Source organism: Oncorhynchus kisutch, linkage group LG14 (assembly GCF_002021735.2).
Source record: "Oncorhynchus kisutch isolate 150728-3 linkage group LG14, Okis_V2, whole genome shotgun sequence".
Taxonomy (NCBI): domain Eukaryota; kingdom Metazoa; phylum Chordata; class Actinopteri; order Salmoniformes; family Salmonidae; genus Oncorhynchus; species Oncorhynchus kisutch.
Window position 1 is genome coordinate 63,802,502 of NC_034187.2, and position 19,329 is coordinate 63,821,830.

Genomic DNA, 19,329 nt, shown 5'->3' on the forward strand with positions numbered 1-19,329 from the left:
GAAAGAGAGAGAGCGAGAGATGAAAGAGAGAGAGAAACAGAGAGAGTGAGAGAGAGAAAGAGAGAGAGAAAGAGAGAGAGCGAGAAAGAGAGAGAGCGAGAGAGAGAAAGAGAGAGAGCGAGAAAGAAAGAGAGAGCGAGAGAGAGAGAGACAGACAACTGTCTAATCATCATCTGGCTAAAACTTTCAAACACATTTAGCATCAGTCAAATACTATGAAGGGGCTTAAAAGATAAAAACACGTTTAATCGCAAACCACATGCATTATAAATAAGCACATTATGAGGCTTTGGGAATTGAAATTGGAGGGGAAATTAAACTGAATATTTAGCTTGCTGTGTATTGTGTTACTTATTAACTCCCTATTAAGTTTGACTGTATGAATGGTGCATTATAATTATTACTAACTTACATTGCATCAGGATTACATCTTGCAGATACAGTACTAGTTTAAATTATAATCTTAAATTAAATGTCACCCTATTCCCTATGTAGTGTACTACTTTTGACCAGAGGCAATAGGACTCAAAACTAGTGCATTGTACAGGGAATAGTGTGCCATTTGGGAGGCATTGTAAATGTCTGATTTCAGTGAGGATATTTCATTGGACTATAATAACCATCATGAATGTATTCAATAGCCTGGTCTGAAAGAGATAAGTAGCTGTAATTATGCATGGTAAAGGTCACTAATGATTTGTGTCAATAAAATGGAAAAGGAGGACGATCCATCTAGTCAGATGAACTAAAGTAATCTCATACAGAAATAGGAATTACTGTAATATACAGAAATATGCCATTTACAATCTCAGACTGCTGCAATAGACAATGAATACAGCTAAGGCCATGGTACTGTACTGTGCCATGACTAGTGTTTTGGTGAGAGTTAGTGGATCTAAGTTTGCACCATTAACACTAGTACCAGTAAGAGAATAACATCATTATTATGTGAAATGTGTTCCACTGTTAGAATAAACATAAACTTCAACCATTTTCTTTACAAAACATATCGAGGACATCAAGACGTAATGGGAAAGAAGTCCAAACCCAGTTGTTATCTAGTCAGATAGTTTCTGGTTGCTAAAACAAAACGTCCTACTAGTCTAACCTGGAACTCCTCTCGTAGCTGGGAGGTGTTGCTCTGTGAGTCAACCCTCAGCATCTCCTTATAGGTCAGAGCAAACTCAATAACTGGTATAGCTGTCTCTCCACACAGACAGGCCTCCAGAATGGCATCGTGGATGAACACATACTGCTCCTGAGAGAGGGAGGAAGGGGGGATGGGGGGAGGAAGGTAGAGACAAGACAGTGAGATTGAGAAACTAACAAGAAACGCCTCTTATCTTGTTTTGATAATAGAACCATAATTGCTAGAGGTTTGCGGGGGGGGAGGGGGTGTAACATTGGGCTTTGATTACTGTTGTTAATGTCGACTAATTGTTAGAAATGTCAACATTCATCACATCGCTATGCCCACACACAAACGTTGTTTTGCTAATCGTTAACAATCTAAAAAATGGAAAAGGAGAGGGTGTTAGAACATACATCAAAAGAGCCAAAATCCCAAATGCCCAACCCATGCTATATAGCCTAAATATTAGTCTATTCAATGCAATTAGCTGGTACATTTGTTTTGACATCTTGGAGTACAAAGAATATCAGTGACCTGAATTGAAATAGCATTAATGAGGATGCATATTTTATTTGATCATCACATCAAAAAGAGTCTTTCTCGATTTAATCTAATTATAGCCGTATTAGACTGGTAAACAGGTTTCAAAGTGAGGTTTGAAAACAGCAACATCAGTAAGATTTGAAGACAAAACAGCAGTACAGACACATTCAGCAGGCATGGAAAGGGAGTCTACATCATAATCTACCTCGGTTGATCCCTGATATTTCAATGAATTCTTGATGAATTCCTAGTTGATATAACAACATTACGTTTTTATTTTATAATTGATTTGAAACAAAGAAAACAACTGAAAGACAATACAGATATGAACAAATAAAAGAACATAGTGTGCAGGTATGGTTGGAAGCCCAAGGGCTTATATGAAAACCACACCACAAAAAAAAATCGAAATACAATATATCAGTAAAAAAAAAAAAAGAGTTTGTTAGAACAGAAATAAATTGATCAGTAATCACAAAAAATAAATGTATTTAAATGTGATTCTGCATGTGTGCATGTGAGTGTGTGAGAGTTTGGCTATGGAGGAGATTACTGAGTAGTTTGGTTCATCAGACTGACCCCCAGTCTTCGCTTGAAGTTATTGATGGATGATGATGTTTTGGCAATGTGAAGATAAGAACTCCAGCTTATGGTACCTCTATATCTGATAGAGAATTGACTATGTGAGGTGCGGCAGTGGGGGTTCAGGTAAACTTTCTGGGAGGTATGAGCATTTATAGATAAAAGTGCATAATTGGCGTACATTAATGTCGCAAATAGACAAGATATTGAGTTTCTTAAACAAATGTAGATTTTATTTTAATTTATTTTAATTTTACATGTATTTTACATCCAATCACAGCCTGGATGGAGCCAGATAAATAGAAGAGGTGAAGAGGTCTTGCAAATGTATTTTGTACAATGAGTCATTTCTGTAGGTAGGAGGCATATGTACTGGCCCAGACAATATTAGAGTAAATTAAATAGTTGGGTAACTTATTCAATAGTATAGAGTTTGGTATATTATAGCATATAGAACTATAGTATAGAACTATAGTATAGAGCTATAGTATAGAACTATAGTATATTGCAAAGATGGTGCAGAAGAACATGGTTGGTGTTTTACATTCTCCCAACCAATTGTGCTATTTTTTTATTTATTTTAGCATTTTGTGTAACTTATTTTATTTTATTTTGTATTTTTTTCCCCCCTTTTTTCGCCTCAATTCCGTAGTATCCAATTGTTTTTTTTAGTAGTTACTATCTTGTCTCATCGCTACAACTCCCATACGGGCTCGGGAGAGACGAAGGTCCAGAGTCATGCGTCCTCCGAAACACAACCTAACTCTATAAGGCCATAAGCAAAGAAGATGTTCACCCAGAAGCGGCGTACATAGTGGCCAGGGACATTAATGCAGGCCAACTTAAATCAGTTTTACCAAATTTTTACCAGCATGTCACATGTGCAACCCGGGGGAAAAAAACCCAGACCACCTTTACTCCACACACAGAGATGCTTTCAAAGCTCTCCCCCGCCCTCCATTTGGCAAATCTGACCATAATTATATTCTCCTGATTGCTGCATACAAGCAAAAACTAAAACAGGAAGAACCATTGACTCGCTCAATACGGAAGTGGTCAGATGACGCGGATGCTACACTACAGGACTGTATTGCTAGCACAGACTGGAATGTGTTCCGGGATTCATCCAATGGCATTGAGGAATACACCACCTCAGTCATCGGCTTCATCAATAAGTGCATCGATGATGTCGTCCCCACAGTGACTGTACGTACATATCCGAAACAGAAACCATGGATTACAGGCAACATCCGCATCGAGCTTAAAGCTCAAGCTGCCGCTTTCATGGTACGGACGACTAATCCGGAAGTTTATAAGAAATTATCAAATCCTGTTATGCCCTCAGATGGATGAACCATCAAAAAAGCAAAGCGTCAATACAGGATTAAGATTGAATCCTACTACACCAGCTCTGACACTCGTCGGATGTGGCAGGGCTTGAAAACTATTACGGACTACAAAGGGAAACCCATACTCCTGTATACCCTGTTCACCCACAAGTGCGTGGTCAAACACAACTCCAACACCATCATTAAGTTTGCTGATGACACAACAGTGGTAGGCCTGATCACCGACAACGATGAGACGGCCTATAGGGAAGAGGTCAGAGAACTGGCAGTGTAGTGCCAGGACAACAACCTCTCCCCCAATGTGAGCAAGACTATGGAGCTGATCGTGGACTACAGGAAATGGCGGGCCAAACAGGCCCCCATTGACATCGACAAGGCTGTAGTGGAGCGGGTCGAGAGCTTCAAGTTCCTTGGTGTCCACATCACCAACGAACTATCATGGTCCAAACATACCAAGACAGAAGAGGGCACGACAGAGGGCACGACAACACCTTTTGCCCCGCAGGAGACTGAAAATATTTGGCATGGGTCCCTAGATCCTCAAAAGATTATACAGCTGCACCATCGAGAGTATCATGACCGGTTGCATCACCTCCTTGTATGGCAACTGCTCGGCATTTGACCATAAGGCGCTACAGAGGGTAGTGCGAACGGCCCAGTACATCACTGGGGCAAAGCTTCCTGCCATCCAGGACCTACATAATAGGCGTGTCAGAGGAAAGCCCATAAAATTGTCGGAGACTCCATTCACCCAATTTATAGACTGTTTTCTCTGATACCGCACGGCAAGTGGTACCGGAGCGGTCCTGGAGCGGACCAAAAGGCTCCTTAACAGCTTCTACCCCCAAGCCATGACTGCTGAACAATTCATAAAATCTCCACCGGACAATTTACATTGCCACCCCCTCCCTTTTGGAAACTGCTGTTCGCTGTTTGTTGGTTTGTTTGTTACCTATGCATAGTCACTTCGCCCCGACCTCCATGTACAGATTACCTCAACTAGACTGTAACCCCGCACTCTAACTCGGTACCGGTGCCCCTGTATATAGCCTCATTATTGTTATTCTTATAGTGTTACTTTTTTATTTTAGTCTACTTGGTAAATATTTTCTTCTTCTTGAACTTCACTGTTGGTTAAGGGCCTGTAATTAAGCATTTCACTGTAAAGTATACACTTGTTGTATTCGGTGCGTGTGACAAAGTTTGATTTGATTTGATTTCAGTTAGGAAGCAAGCCTGATGAACCAAACCACACATTTTTCTGATGATACCAACATATGTCATCACTTTGCTACAGGAAAGTTTAATATGATCTTTCCAGGATAACTTTTCATCAATTCGAACTCTGAGGAATCTAGTGGATGTGACTTGTTCAATTTCATTCCCACCAACTGGGATTCTGGCTTTTTTTAAACAATATTTCTTATTACTAGTTATTACTAGTGAATACAATAAAGTTGGATTTTGATCATTTGGTAATCTGGTGCCATTCAGAAAATTTGGCCATGCCTGAGTTGGCTTCATTAATTAGTGAGTCAAAATTCTGGGGTGATAAAATCAAGTTGGTATCATCAGCAAACAGAAGGGGAAGGTAGAAGACACAGCAGCAAGACCATTGTTATAGATTAGGAATAACAAAGGTCCAATTATCAAATCCTGTGACACACCACAGGATATCTTGGCCCTGGTAGATGCACAGCTGTCTGCATAAAGACATTGTTCTCTACCATAATCATAACTATATAACCAATTAAACAAAGAAACATCCTCTCACTGTCAACTGCGTTTATTTTCAGCAAACTGAACATGTGTAAATATTTGTATGAACATAAGATTCAACAACTGAGACAAACTGAACAGGTTCCACAGACATGTGACTAACATAAATTGAATAATGTGATCCAGAACAAAGGGGGGATACAAATCTAAAGTAACAGTCAGTATCTGGTGTGGCCACCAGCTGCATTAAGTAATGCAGTGCATCTCCTCCTCATGGACTGCACCATATTTGGCAGTTCTTGCTGTGAGATGTTACCCCACTCTTCCACCAAGGCACCTGCAAGTTCCCAGACATTTCTGGGGGGGATTGGCCCTAACCCTCACCCTCCGATCCAACAGGTCCCAGACGTGCTCAATGAGATTGAGATCCGGGCTCTTCGCTGGCCATGGCAAAACACTGACATTCCTGTCTTGCAGGAAATCACGCACAGAACGAGCAGTATGGCTGGTGGCATTGTCATGCTGGAGGGTCATGTCTGGATGAGCCTGCAGGAAGGGTACCACATGAGGGAGGAGGATGTCTTCCCTGTAACACACAGTGTTGAGATTGCCTGTAATGACTACAAACTCAGTCAGATGATGGTGTGACACACCGCCCTAGACCATGACGGACCCTCCACCTCCAAATCGATCCTGCTCCAGAGTACAGGCCTCGGTGTAACGCTCATTCCTTCAACGATAAACGCAAATCCAACCATCACCCCTGGTGAGACCGAACCGCGACTCGTCAGAAGAGCCCTTTTTGCTAGTCCTGTCTGGTCCAGCGTTGGTTGGTTTGTGCCCATAGGCAACATTGTTGCCGGTGATGTCTGGTAAGGACCTGCCTTACAACAGGCCTACAAGCCCTCAGTCCAGCTTCTCTCAGCCTATTGCGGACAGTCTTAGCACTGATGGAGGGATTGTGCGTTCCTGGTGTAACTCAGGCAGTTGTTGTTGCCATACTGTACCTGTCCCGCAAGTGTGATGTTCGGATGTACCGATCCTGTGCAGGTGTTGTTACACGTGGTCTGCCACTGCGAGGACAATCAGCTGTCCGTCCTGTCTCCCTGTAGTGTTATCTTAGGCGTCTCACAGTACGGACATTGAAATGAATTGCCCTGGTCACATCTGCATGCCTCCTTGCAGCATACATAAGGCACGTTCACGCAGATGAGCAGGGACCCTGGGCATCTTTCTTTTGGTGTTTTTCCAGAGTCAGTAGAAAGGCCTCTTTAGTGTCCTAAGTTTTCATAACTGTGACCTTAATTGCCTACCGTCTATAAGCTGTTAGTGTCTTAACGACCGTTCCACAGGTGCATGTTCATTAATTGTTTATGGTTCATTTAATAAGCATGGGAAACAGTTAAACCCTTTACAATGAAGATCTGTGAAGTTATTTGGAATTTTACGAATTGTCTTTGAATGACAGGGTCCTGAAAAAGGGCCGTTTCTTTTTTTGCTGAGTTTGTATGTATAATCATGAAAACTGTAATAATGCAATTTAGAAAGTCATATTTTATGATCAACCCTGTCAAATGCTTTCGATAAATCTAAAAAGATGACAAGAGCGTATTCATTGTTGTTCAGGGCTGCAAAGACTTCATCTACAAGTTGCAAAAGAGCCACCCATATCTGTGGAGTTGTTTTTACGAAATGTATATTTGTAGAATACAGTGCTGATTTAAATGTTTCAACATTCTCTTAAACACCAATTTTTCTAGGATTTTTGAAAAACATGGTAGTACAGATATTGGGTGATAGTTTCTAAACTATCTGGAATAACTTTGGACATTTTCAAATCTTTAGGAATAATACCAGTTTGCATTGATTTGGTAAATATATATGTTGGAGGCTCTGTAATCGAGGAAGACACTGATTCCAGGCTCCAAACTCTTCATGATCTACTGCTGATATCTATAAGTTACCAATTAGCTCCATTACATCAGAAAGCTGAAACTGAAGCAGAGAAGGGAAATGTCCCTTAATGTAATCCAAGGGATTTCCTTCAGTTTTCTCTATTTTCTTTGACAGAGGAACTCACATTCACAAAAAAGTGATTCAATTGACATGAAATAACATCAGGATCACTATAGGTCTTATTTCCAACAATACATTGAGATGGAATAGTTCTAGATGCCTTTTTCCTATTCAACATTTGATAGATGATTTTCCAAGTTGACTTCATATTATTTAAGGATTCTTGGAAGTTGATAGAAAAAAATATATTAGGTGAGTAAATGTTCTCTTATACTTTTTCTAATGTGCAGAATTCAGAAGAAAGGGCTTTGTGAGACACTATTTATACAACTAGTTATTTGTTTGAGCCCGGTTGGAAACCAGAGATTCCAGAACCCCTCTGCTGCTCTCTTACATGATTTAACTAAGGGAAAGCAGTGGTGAAATACAGAATTGAAAGATGTGAGAAAAGTCTGGTAAGCAGACTCCACATCGGCTTGAAATATCATCAAACAACATCTTAAAGTGCTCACAATTACTTTTGTTAAATATTCTACCCTTGCTGTTAATCATACCCATCTGTTCATTTCCAGCTCCCAAAGAGAAGTGGAAAATTGGAAAATGTTCAGAGAGGTCATTATAAAGTATACCTACCTGTATTAGCCACATTATTCAAAGAATTTGTACAAATATGATCAATAAGAGTGTCAGATGAACTGGTCTCTCTGGTGGGCTTATAGACGAGGGAATACAGATGAACTGGTCTCTCTGGTGGGCTTATAGACGAGGGAATACAGATGAACTGGTCTCTCTGGTGGGCTTATAGACGAGGGAATACAGATGAACTGGTCTCTCTGGTGGGCTTATAGACGAGGGAATACAGATGAACTGGTCTCTCTGGTGGGCTTATAGACGAGGGAATACAGATGAACTGGTCTCTCTGGTGGGTTTATAGACGAGGGAATACAGATGAACTGGTCTCTCTGGTGGGCTTATAGACGAGGGAATACAGATGAACTGGTCTCTCTGGTGGGCTTATAGACAAGGGAATACAGATGAACTGGTCTCTCTGGTGGGCTTATAGACGAGGGAATACAGATGAACTGGTCTCTCTGGTGGGTTTATAGACGAGGGAATACAGATGAACTGGTCTCTCTGGTGGGCTTATAGACAAGGGAATACAGATGAACTGGTCTCTCTGGTGGGCTTATAGACGAGGGAATACAGATGAACTGGTCTCTCTGGTGGGTTTATAGACGAGGGAATACAGATGAACTGGTCTCTCTGGTGGGCTTATAAACGAGGGAATACAGATGAACTGGTCACTCTGGTGGGTTTATAGATGAGGGAATACAGATGAACTGGTCTCTCTGGTGGGCTTATAGACGAGGGAATACAGATGAACTGGTCTCTCTGGTGGGCTTATAGACGAGGGAATACAGATGAACTGGTCTCTCTGGTGGGTTTATAGACGAGGGAATACAGATGAACTGGTCTCTCTGGTGGGCTTATAGACGAGGGAATACAGATGAACTGGTCTCTCTGGTGGGCTTATAGACAAGGGAATACAGATGAACTGGTCTCTCTGGTGGGCTTATAGACGAGGGAATACAGATGAACTGGTCTCTCTGGTGGGTTTAAAGACGAGGGAATACAGATGAACTGGTCTCTCTGGCGGGCTTATAGACGAGGGAATACAGATGAACTGGTCACTCTGGTGGGTTTATAGATGAGGGAATACAGATGAACTGGTCTCTCTGGTGGGCTTATAGATGAGGGAATACAGATGAACTGGTCTCTCTGGTGGGCTTATAGACGAGGGAATACAGATGTACTGGTCTCTCTGGTGGGCTTATAGACGAGGGAATACAGATGAACTGGTCACTCTGGTGGGCTTATAGACGAGGGAATACAGATGAACTGGTCTCTCTGGTGGGCTTATAGACGAGGGAATACAGATGAACTGGTCTCTCTGGTGGGCTTATAGACGAGGGAATACAGATGAACTGGTCTCTCTGGTGGGCTTATAGACGAGGGAATACAGATGAACTGGTCTCTCTGGTGGGCTTATAGACGAGGGAATACAGATGAACTGGTCTCTCTGGTGGGCTTATAGACGAGGGAATACAGATGAACTGGTCTCTCTGGTGGGTTTATAGACGAGGGAATACAGATGAATTGGTCTCTCTGGTGGGCTTATAGACGAGGGAATACAGATGAACTGGTCTCTCTGGTGGGCTTATAGACGAGGGAATACAGATGAACTGGTCTCTCTGGTGGGCTTATAGACGAGGGAATACAGATGAACTGGTCTCTCTGGTGGGCTTATAGACGAGGGAATACAGATAGCTGCCGTATAAACTATTCAAAAAGTCATTTCAGTTAGTGGTTCCCACTTTTAAACATGTTTATGTTGTAATTACCCAAAAGAAAACACATTTTATCTTCATTATTATACCTCATTCTGTCGGTAGAAAATGCCTGGTTATTCTTCAAAAGTGCTTTCCTCACAATCTTAAATAAACATGCCCCATTCAAAAAAAATGGAACCAGGAACAGATATAGCCTGTGGTTCTCTCCAGACCTGACTGACCTTGACCAGCAAAAAAACATCCTGTGGCGTACGGTATCAGCATCAAATAGCCCCCGCGATATGCAACTTTTCAGGGAAGTTAGTTTATTTTACCTTTATTTATCCAGGTTTTATTTAATTGAGATAGCATCTCTTTTCCAAGAGAGACCTGGTCCAATTGCAGCAGGGGGAACAACGTTTCAGACAAAACAACTTACATACACTAACACAACATTAAACAAAACTATATACACACATACAGTACAACAAACATTTTACATTTAAAAAAACACAAACATCTTGTCTAAAAACAGCTGGCCTGAGAACAATTACACCCTTCTATGATATATACATCGATGAAGTGTTTAAACTCCACCAACGAAACTAGATCATCACATTTTAAAATGTTCAGGAGAGAATTCCAGGACCACGGTGCTAAGTAACTAAAACTATTTCTACCATGACCTGTTCTAATTTTTGGTACTATTAGAAGCAAATCAGAATGGGACCATCATTGATATTTATTTACTGACCTGACTAAAAAAGATAAAATGGCATTTTACCCAATATGGCCTTATAAATGTATTTATTTTATTTTATTTTATTTTACCTTTATTTAACCAGGTAGGCAAGTTGAGAACAAGTTCTCATTTACAATTGCGACCTGGCCAAGATAAAGCAAAGCAGTTCGACAGATAAAACGACACAGAGTTACACATGGAGTAAAAACAAACATACAGTCAATAATGCAGTATAAACAAGTCTATATACAATGTGAGCAAATGAGGTGAGAAGGGAGGTAAAGGCAAAAAAGGCCATGATGGCAAAGTAAATACAATATAGCAAGTAAAATACTGGAATGGTAGTTTTGCAATGGAAGAATGTGCAAAGTAGAAATAAAAAAAATAATGGGGTGCAAAGGAGCAAAATAAATAAATTAATTAAAATTAAATACAGTTGGGAAAGAGGTAGTTGTTTGGGCTAAATTATAGGTGGGCTATGTACAGGTGCAGTAATCTGTGAGCTGCTCTGACAGTTGGTGCTTAAAGCTAGTGAGGGAGATAAGTGTTTCCAGTTTCAGAGATTTTTGTAGTTCGTTACAGTCATTGGCAGCAGAGAACTGGAAGGAGAAGCGGCCAAAGAAAGAATTGGTTTTGGGGGTGACTAGAGAGATATACCTGCTGGAGCGTGTGCTACAGGTGGGAGATGCTATGGTGACCAGCGAGCTGAGATAAGGGGGGACTTTACCTAGCAGGGTCTTGTAGATGACATGGAGCCAGTGGGTTTGGCGACGAGTATGAAGCGAGGGCCAGCCAACGAGAGCGTACAGGTCGCAATGGTGGGTAGTATATGGGGCTTTGGTGATAAAACGGATTGCACTGTGATAGACTGCATCCAATTTGTTGAGTAGGGTATTGGAGGCTATTTTGTAAATGACATCGCCAAAGTCGAGGATTGGTAGGATGGTCAGTTTTACAAGGGTATGTTTGGCAGCATGAGTGAAGGATGCTTTGTTGGCGAAATAGGAAGCCAATTCTAGATTTAACTTTGGATTGGAGATGTTTGATATGGGTCTGGAAGGAGAGTTTACAATCTAACCAGACACCTAAGTATTTGTAGTTGTCCACGTATTCTAAGTCAGAGCCGTCCAGAGTAGTGATGTTGGACAGGCGGGTAGGTGCAGGTAGCGATCGGTTGAAGAGCATGCATTTAGTTTTACTTGTATTTAAGAGCAATTGGAGGCCACGGAAGGAGAGTTGTATCAGTGTACAATGGGGCAAAAAAGTATTTAGTCAGCCACCAATTGTGCAGAGAGTTGTATGGCATTGAAGCTCATCTGGAGGTTAGTTAACACAGTGTCCAAAGAGGGACCAGAAGTATACAGAATGGTGTCGTCTGCGTAGAGGTGGATCAGAGAATCATCAGCAGCAAGTGCGACATCATTGATGTATACAGAGAAAAGAGTTGGCCTGAGAATTGAACCCTGTGGCACCCCCATAAAGACTGCCAGAGGTCCGGATAACAGGCACTCCGATTTGACACACTGAACTCTGTCTGAGAAGTAGTTGGTGAACCAGGCGAGGCGGTTATGATATCGTTTAGGACCTTAAGCGTGGCTGAGTTGCCCCCATGACCAGCTCGGAAACCAGATTGCATAGCGGAGAAGGTAAGGTGGGATATGTGATGGTCAGTGATCTGTTTGTTAACTTGGCTTTCAAAGACCTTAGAAAAGCAGGGTAGGATAGATATAGGTCAGTAGCAGTTTGGGTCTAGAGTGTCTCCCCTTTGAAGAGGGGGATGACCGTGGCAGCTTTCCAATCTTTGGGGATCTCACACGATACGAAAGAGAGGTTGAACAGGCTAGTAATAAGGGTTGCAACAATTTTTCTAGAATTTCTAAACAATAATTCTAGAAAGAGAGGGTCCAGCCCTGCTGAGTTGTAGGGGTCCAGATTTTGCAGCTCTTTCAGAACATCAGCTATCTGGATTTGGATGAAGTGGGGGAGGCTTGGGCCTGTTGACCAGTGGCCAGGTGGAAAGCCTGGCCAGCTGTAGAAAAATGCTTATTGAAATTCACAATTATTGTGGATTTATTGGTGGTGACAGTGTTTTTTAGCCTCTGTGCAGTGGGCTGCTGGGAGAAGGTGCTCTTATTCTCCATGGACTTTACAGTGTCCCAGAACTTTTTGGAGTTTGTGCTGCAGAATGCAAATTTCTGTTTGAAAAAGCTATCCTTTGGTATGATTTAAAGCTGATTTTGTTATTATTATTATTTTTTTACCTTTATTTAACCAGGAAGGGCTCATTGAGATTAAAATCTATTTTTCAAGAGTGCCCTGGCCAAGATAGGCAGCACCAAGTCATCACAAAAAAATTACAGACAGACAACATGAAAAACTACAAGTAATCTAGTAAAAACCATTGAATTCACAAGAGTATAAAACAGCAAATTAAAAACATTGACAGGTCTGGGAATCAGCCTCAAAATCCTTCATCAGTGATTTAAAAACACCAATCGGGACAAGTTCTTCCAGTTTAAAAGTATTTTGTAAGGTGTTCCAAGACGATGGCGCAGAGTACATAAAAGCCCTTTTACCAAATTCAGATCGGACATTCGGAACAGTTAGCAGGATAAAGTCCAGCAAACGAAGAGAGCTCCAACCAAATTTCTGAACAATAAAAATGCACAAATAAAAAGGTAGTAAACCCAAAATGGCTTTGTAAATAAAAGTATACCAGTGACTGAGCCTATGATTGACTAGAGAAGGCCAGTCAACCCTGGTATACAAGGGGCAGTTTTGCAGTTTAAAATAGATCTCAAAGTGCCATGGTAAAGAGTGTCAATTGATCTCAAACACTGAGCAGAAGCATTCATATATAAAATATCCCCATAGTCTAGTAAAGGCATACATGTAGCTGACACTAGCCTCCTTCTGGCTTCAAAAGAAAAACAGGCCTTATTCCTAAAATAAAATCCCAATTTCAGCTTCAAATGTTTTGTAAGTTGTTGAAGATGCAATTTAAAAGAGATGCCGTCATCAATTAAAACTCCAAGATATTCAGTTCTCTGCTGCCAATGACTGGACAGAACTGCAAAATTCACTGAAGCTGGAGACCCATATCTCCCTCACTAACTTTAAGCACCAGCTGTCAGAGCAGCTCACAGATCACTGCACCTGTACATAGCCCATCTGTAAATAGCCCATCCAACTCCCTCATCCCCATACTGTTATTTATGTTTTTGCTCCTTTGCACCCCAGTATCTCTACTGCACATTCATCTTGTGCACATCCATCACTCCAGTGTTTAATTGCTCAATTGTAATTATTTTGCCACTACGGCCTATTTATTGCCTTACCACCCTTATCTTACCTTATTTGCACACACTGTATATAGACTTTTTTCTCTATTGTGTTATTGACTGTATGTTTGTTTATTCCATGTGTAACTCTGTGTGGTGTTTGTGTTGCACTGCTTTGCTTTGCTTTATCTTGGCCAGGTGTAAATGAGAACTTGTTCTCAACTAGCCAACCTGGTTAAATAAAGGTGAAATACATTTTTGAAAATAAATTATTAATCCAAGGTTGATGCAAGGATATCAATTAAATTACCAACGTCAGAATTGGGCGGCCGATAGATGCATTCAATTACCACTTTTTTACCACAAAAAAATGAACAGGAGGACATTTCTATGAAAAGACATTCAACATCAATGGTATCAAATGTAAGTTTTATCTCCAAGGTGGCATAGCAGTTCAAACGTCTTTTGTCCTCGTCTTGTCGTGTCCTGTATATATATATATTTACAACTTTTTCACAAACATTTTATTTTTATTTTCCATCAACTCATCTTCAAAACACTCTCCTGCAACCCGCCTCACCAATGTATATTTATAAAAAAGTATTATTTACCTCAGATCTGTACTCCTCCAAGAAGCTAGCCAGAAACTCCAGGAGGCTGGCCTGAAACTAGCCAGAAGCTAATCCAGAAGCTAGTTCAGAAGCTAGTTGGCTCCTTTACTGGCAAGTCGTTGGTGTTCAGCTAACCACGGTTTGTGGTCATCGGCTATCCTTTGGCTCGAAAGTCTATCGCCAGTTCTGTACGGCGCAGCGCGGCTCGGAGCGGAGCATACCGGACCAATTTTTCTCTCCATGTCCCTGGATTTCGACTGCTCTCTGGACATTCATGCCCGGATCTCACAGCTAGCTAGCTGCTATCCGTGTGACTATCGGCCTTCGTCGATTCCGGAGCAAACATCAATTGTTCCGGAACTAGCAAGCTCCGTCAATCACTCCTGAGTTCCATCAATCGCACCTGGGCTGCAGTCGCCTATCCGGACCCGTTTTGCTGCCTTCGCGGAGCCCCACCGGGCCTTCACAACTGGACTGCCGACGTTATCTACCCGAAGGAGTTATTCGGCTGGCTCCTCCGTCGCGACGTTACCTGAACGCCCATCTGCGGCCTGCTAACCGTTAGCTGTTTTACCGGCTGCTATCTGAATAGACAATCGGACAATTTTTTATTCTTTTTTTATTATTATTATTATGTTTTCTTCTTGGGCCTCTATAACTATATCTATTGTTTTATTTTTGTTGTTGTTGTGTGATTTGGATTGATCCCTTCTACCACACGGAACCCCACTAATCTACTGACGGAGCGCAGGAGGTGGCTAACAACAGACCTCCATCCTATGCTAGCTTGCTACCGATGCCCTGGCTAGCTGTCTAAATCACCAACCAACCTCTCCACTCACCGGACCCTTTTGATCACTCGACTAAGCATGCCTCTCCTTAATGTCAATATGTCTTGTCCATTTCTGTTCTGGTTAGTGTTTATTGGCTTATTTCACTGTAGAGCCTCTAGTCCTGCTCACTATACCTTATCCAACCTATTAGTTCCACCACCCACACATGCAATGACATCTCCTGGTTTCAACGATGTTTCTAGAGACAATATCTCTCTCTTCATCACTCAATACCTAGGTTTACCTCCACTGTATTCACATCCTACCATACATTTGTCTGTACATTATACCTTGATGCTATTTTATCGCCCCCAGAAACCTCCTTTTACTCTATGTTCCAGACGTTCTAGACGACCAATTCTCATAGCTTTTAGCCGTACCCTTATTCTACTCCTCCTATGTTCCTCTGGCGATGTAGAGGTGAATCCAGGCCCTGCAGTGCCTAGCTCCACTCCTATTCCCCAGGCGCTCTCTTTTGACGACTTCTGTAACCGTAATAGCCTTGGTTTCATGCATGTTAACATTAGAAGCCTCCTCCCTAAGTTTGTTCTATTCACTGCTTTAGCACACTCTGCCAACCCGGATGTTCTAGCTGTGTCTGAATCCTGGCTTAGGAAGACCACCAAAAACTCAGACATGTTAATTCCAAACTACAACATTTTCAGACAAGATAGAACTGCCAAAGGGGGCGGTGTTGCAATCTACTGCAAAGATAGCCTGCAGAGTTCTGTCCTACTATCCAGGTCTGTACCCAAACAATTTGAACTTCTACTTTTAAAAATCCACCTCTCTAAAAACAAGTCTCTCACCGTTGCCGCCTGCTATAGACCACCCTCTGCCCCCAGCTGTGCTCTGGACACCATATGTGAACTGATTGCCCCCCATCTATCTTCAGAGTTCGTGCTGCTAGGCGACCTAAACTGGAACATGCTTAACACCCCAGCCATCCTACAATCTAAACTTGATGCCCTCAATCTCACACAAATAATCAATGAACCTACCAGGTACCTCCCCAAAACCTTAAACACGGGCACCCTCATAGATATCATCCTAACCAACTTCCCCTCTAAATACACCTCTGCTGTCTTCAACCAAGATCTCAGCGATCACTGCCTCATTGCCTGCATCCGTAATGGGTCAGCGGTCAAACGACCTCCACTCATCACTGTAAAACGCTCCCTGAAACACTTCTGCGAGCAGGCCTTTCTAATCGACCTGGCCGGGGTATCCTGGAAGGATATTGATCTCATCCCGTCAGTAGAGGATGCCTGGATATTTTTTTTATTTTTTAAATGCCTTCCTAACCATCTTAAATAAACATGCCCCATTTAAGAAATTTAGAACCAGGAACAGATATAGCCCTTGGTTCTCCCCAGACCTGACTGCCCTTAACCAACACAAAAACATCCTATGGCGTTCTGCATTAGCATCGAACAGCCCCCGTGATATGCAGCTGTTCAGGGAAGCTAGAAATCATTATACACAGGCAGTTAGAAAAGCCAAGGCTAGCTTTTTCAAGCAGAAATTTGCTTCCTGCAACACTAACTCAAAAAAGTTCTGGGACACTGTAAAGTCCATGGAGAATAAGAACACCTCCTCCCAGCTGCCCACTGCACTGAAGATAGGAAACACTGTCACCACTGATAAATCCACCATAATTGAGAATTTCAATAAGCATTTTTCTACGGCTGGCCATGCTTTCCACCTGGCTACTCCTACCCCGGACAACAGCACTGCACCCCCAACAGCAACTCGCCCAAGCCTTCCCCATTTCTCCTTCTCCCAAATCCATTCAGCTGATGTTCTGAAAGAGCTGCAAAATCTGGACCCCTACAAATCAGCCGGGCTAGACAATCTGGACCCTTTCTTTCTAAAATTATCTGCCGAAATTGTTGCCACCCCTATTACTAGCCTGTTCAACCTCTCTTTCGTGTCGTCTGAGATTCCCAAAGATTGGAAAGCAGCTGCGGTCATCCCCCTCTTCAAAGGGGGGGACACTCTTGACCCAAACTGCTACAGACCTATATCTATCCTACCGTGCCTTTCTAAGGTCTTCGAAAGCCAAGTCAACAAACAGATTACCGACCATTTCGAATCTCACCATACCTTCTCTGCTATGCAATCCGGTTTCAGAGCTGGTCATGGGTGCACCTCAGCCACGCTCAAGGTCCTAAACGATATCTTAACCGCCATCGATAAGAAACATTACTGTGCAGCCGTATTCATTGATCTGGCCAAGGCTTTCGACTCTGTCAATCACCATATCCTCATCGGCAGACTCGACAGCCTTGGTTTCTCAAATGATTGCCTCGCCTGGTTCACCAACTACTTCTCTGATAGAGTTCAGTGTGTCAAATCGGAGGGTCTGCTGTCCGGATCTCTGGCAGTCTCTATGGGGGTGCCACAGGGTTCAATTCTTGGATCGACTCTCTTCTCTGTATACATCAATGAGGTCGCTCTTGCTGCTGGTGAGTCCCTGATCCACCTCTACGCAGACGACACCATTCTGTATACTTCCGGCCCTTCTTTGGACACTGTGTTAACAACCCTCCAGGCAAGCTTCAATACCATACAACTCTCCTTCCGTGGCCTCCAATTGCTCTTAAATACAAGTAAAACTAAATGCATGCTCTTCAAGCGATCGCTACCTGCACCTACCCGCCTGTCCAACATCACTACTCTGGACGGCTCTGACTTAGAATACGTGGACAACTACAAATACTTAGGTGTCTGGTTAGACTGTAAACTCTCCTTCCAGACCCATATCAAACATCTCCAATCCAAAGTTAAATCTAGAATTGGCTTACTATTTCGCAACAAAGCATCCTTCACTCATGCTGCCAAACATACCCTTGTAAAACTGACCATCCTACCAATCCTCGACTTTGGCGATGTCATTTACAAAATAGCCTCCAATACCCTACTCAACAAATTGGATGCAGTCTATCACAGTGCAATCCGTTTTATCACCAAAGCCCCATATACTACCCACCATTGCGACCTGTACGCTCTCGTTGGCTGGCCCTCGCTTCATACTCGTCGCCAAACCCACTGGCTCCATGTCATCTACAAGACCCTGCTAGGTAAAGTCCCCCCTTATCTCAGCTCGCTGGTCACCATAGCATCTCCCACCTGTAGCACACGCTCCAGCAGGTATATCTCTCTAGTCACCCCCAAAACCAATTATTTCTTTGGCCGCCTCTCCTTCCAGTTCTCTGCTGCCAATGACTGGAACGAACTACAAAAATCTCTGAAACTGGAAACACTTATCTCCCTCACTAGCTTTAAGCACCAACTGTCAGAGCAGCTCACAGATTACTGCACCTGTACATAGCCCACCTATAATTTAGCCCAAACAACTACCTCTTTCCCAACTGTATTTAATTTTTATTTATTTATTTATTTTGCTCCTTTGCACCCCATTATTTTTTATTTCTACTTTGCACATTCTTCCATTGCAAAACTACCATTCCAGTATTTTACTTGCTATATTGTATTTACTTTGCCATCATGGCCTTTTTTGCCTTTACCTCCCTTCTCACCTCATTTGCTCACATTGTATATAGACTTGTTTATACTGCATTATTGACTGTATGTTTGTTTTTACTCCATGTGTAACTCTGTGTCGTTTTATCTGTCGAACTGCTTTGCTTTATCTTGGCCAGGTCGCAATTGTAAATGAGAACTTGTTCTCAACTTGCCTACCTGGTTAAATAAAGGTAAAATCAAATAAATAAATAAAATAAAGTGCGAGGTCCTCTATATAGTATACCATATACTGTGGGGGAGGTCAACCCACCTCCTTGGGAGATATTGTTTATGCATGGTTATGCTCCAACCCTGTGCTAACATACCTGAAACTGATCATGGTCATCGGATAATACGTGTGTTAGATTAGGGTTGGAGGGAAAGCCTGCAGGAGAAGGTTTGGGCATCCCTGATATACAGAGTATATTCTTACCTCTGTCTGTATCATGTTGATGCGTCGGGAGCAAAGGGTCTTGACACAGTTGTAGATGTCCACCACTCCCTCACACTCTGCCATATCCAGCATGACGTCCAGCACGATGTAGCAGCCTGTTCTGCCTGCTCCCATACTGACACGGAGGAGAGAGGTCAGGGGTTAGGAGTTGGAGGTTAGAGGTCATATCCAGCATGACGTGCTGCAGACTGTGCTGCATGCTCACGTAC

At 42.3% G+C, this 19,329-nt stretch overlaps 1 protein-coding gene across 1 annotated transcript in view; it reads right to left on the reverse strand.

The window, feature by feature from the left end:
- Window positions 1-19,329, reverse strand: part of LOC109904417 (receptor-type tyrosine-protein phosphatase U-like) — a 268,951-nt gene that overhangs the window by 11,958 nt on the left and 237,664 nt on the right. The window contains 2 exon segments of the mRNA XM_031788734.1: window positions 1,109-1,258; window positions 19,100-19,235. Coding sequence (XP_031644594.1) covers window positions 1,109-1,258; window positions 19,100-19,235 — 286 coding nt within the window.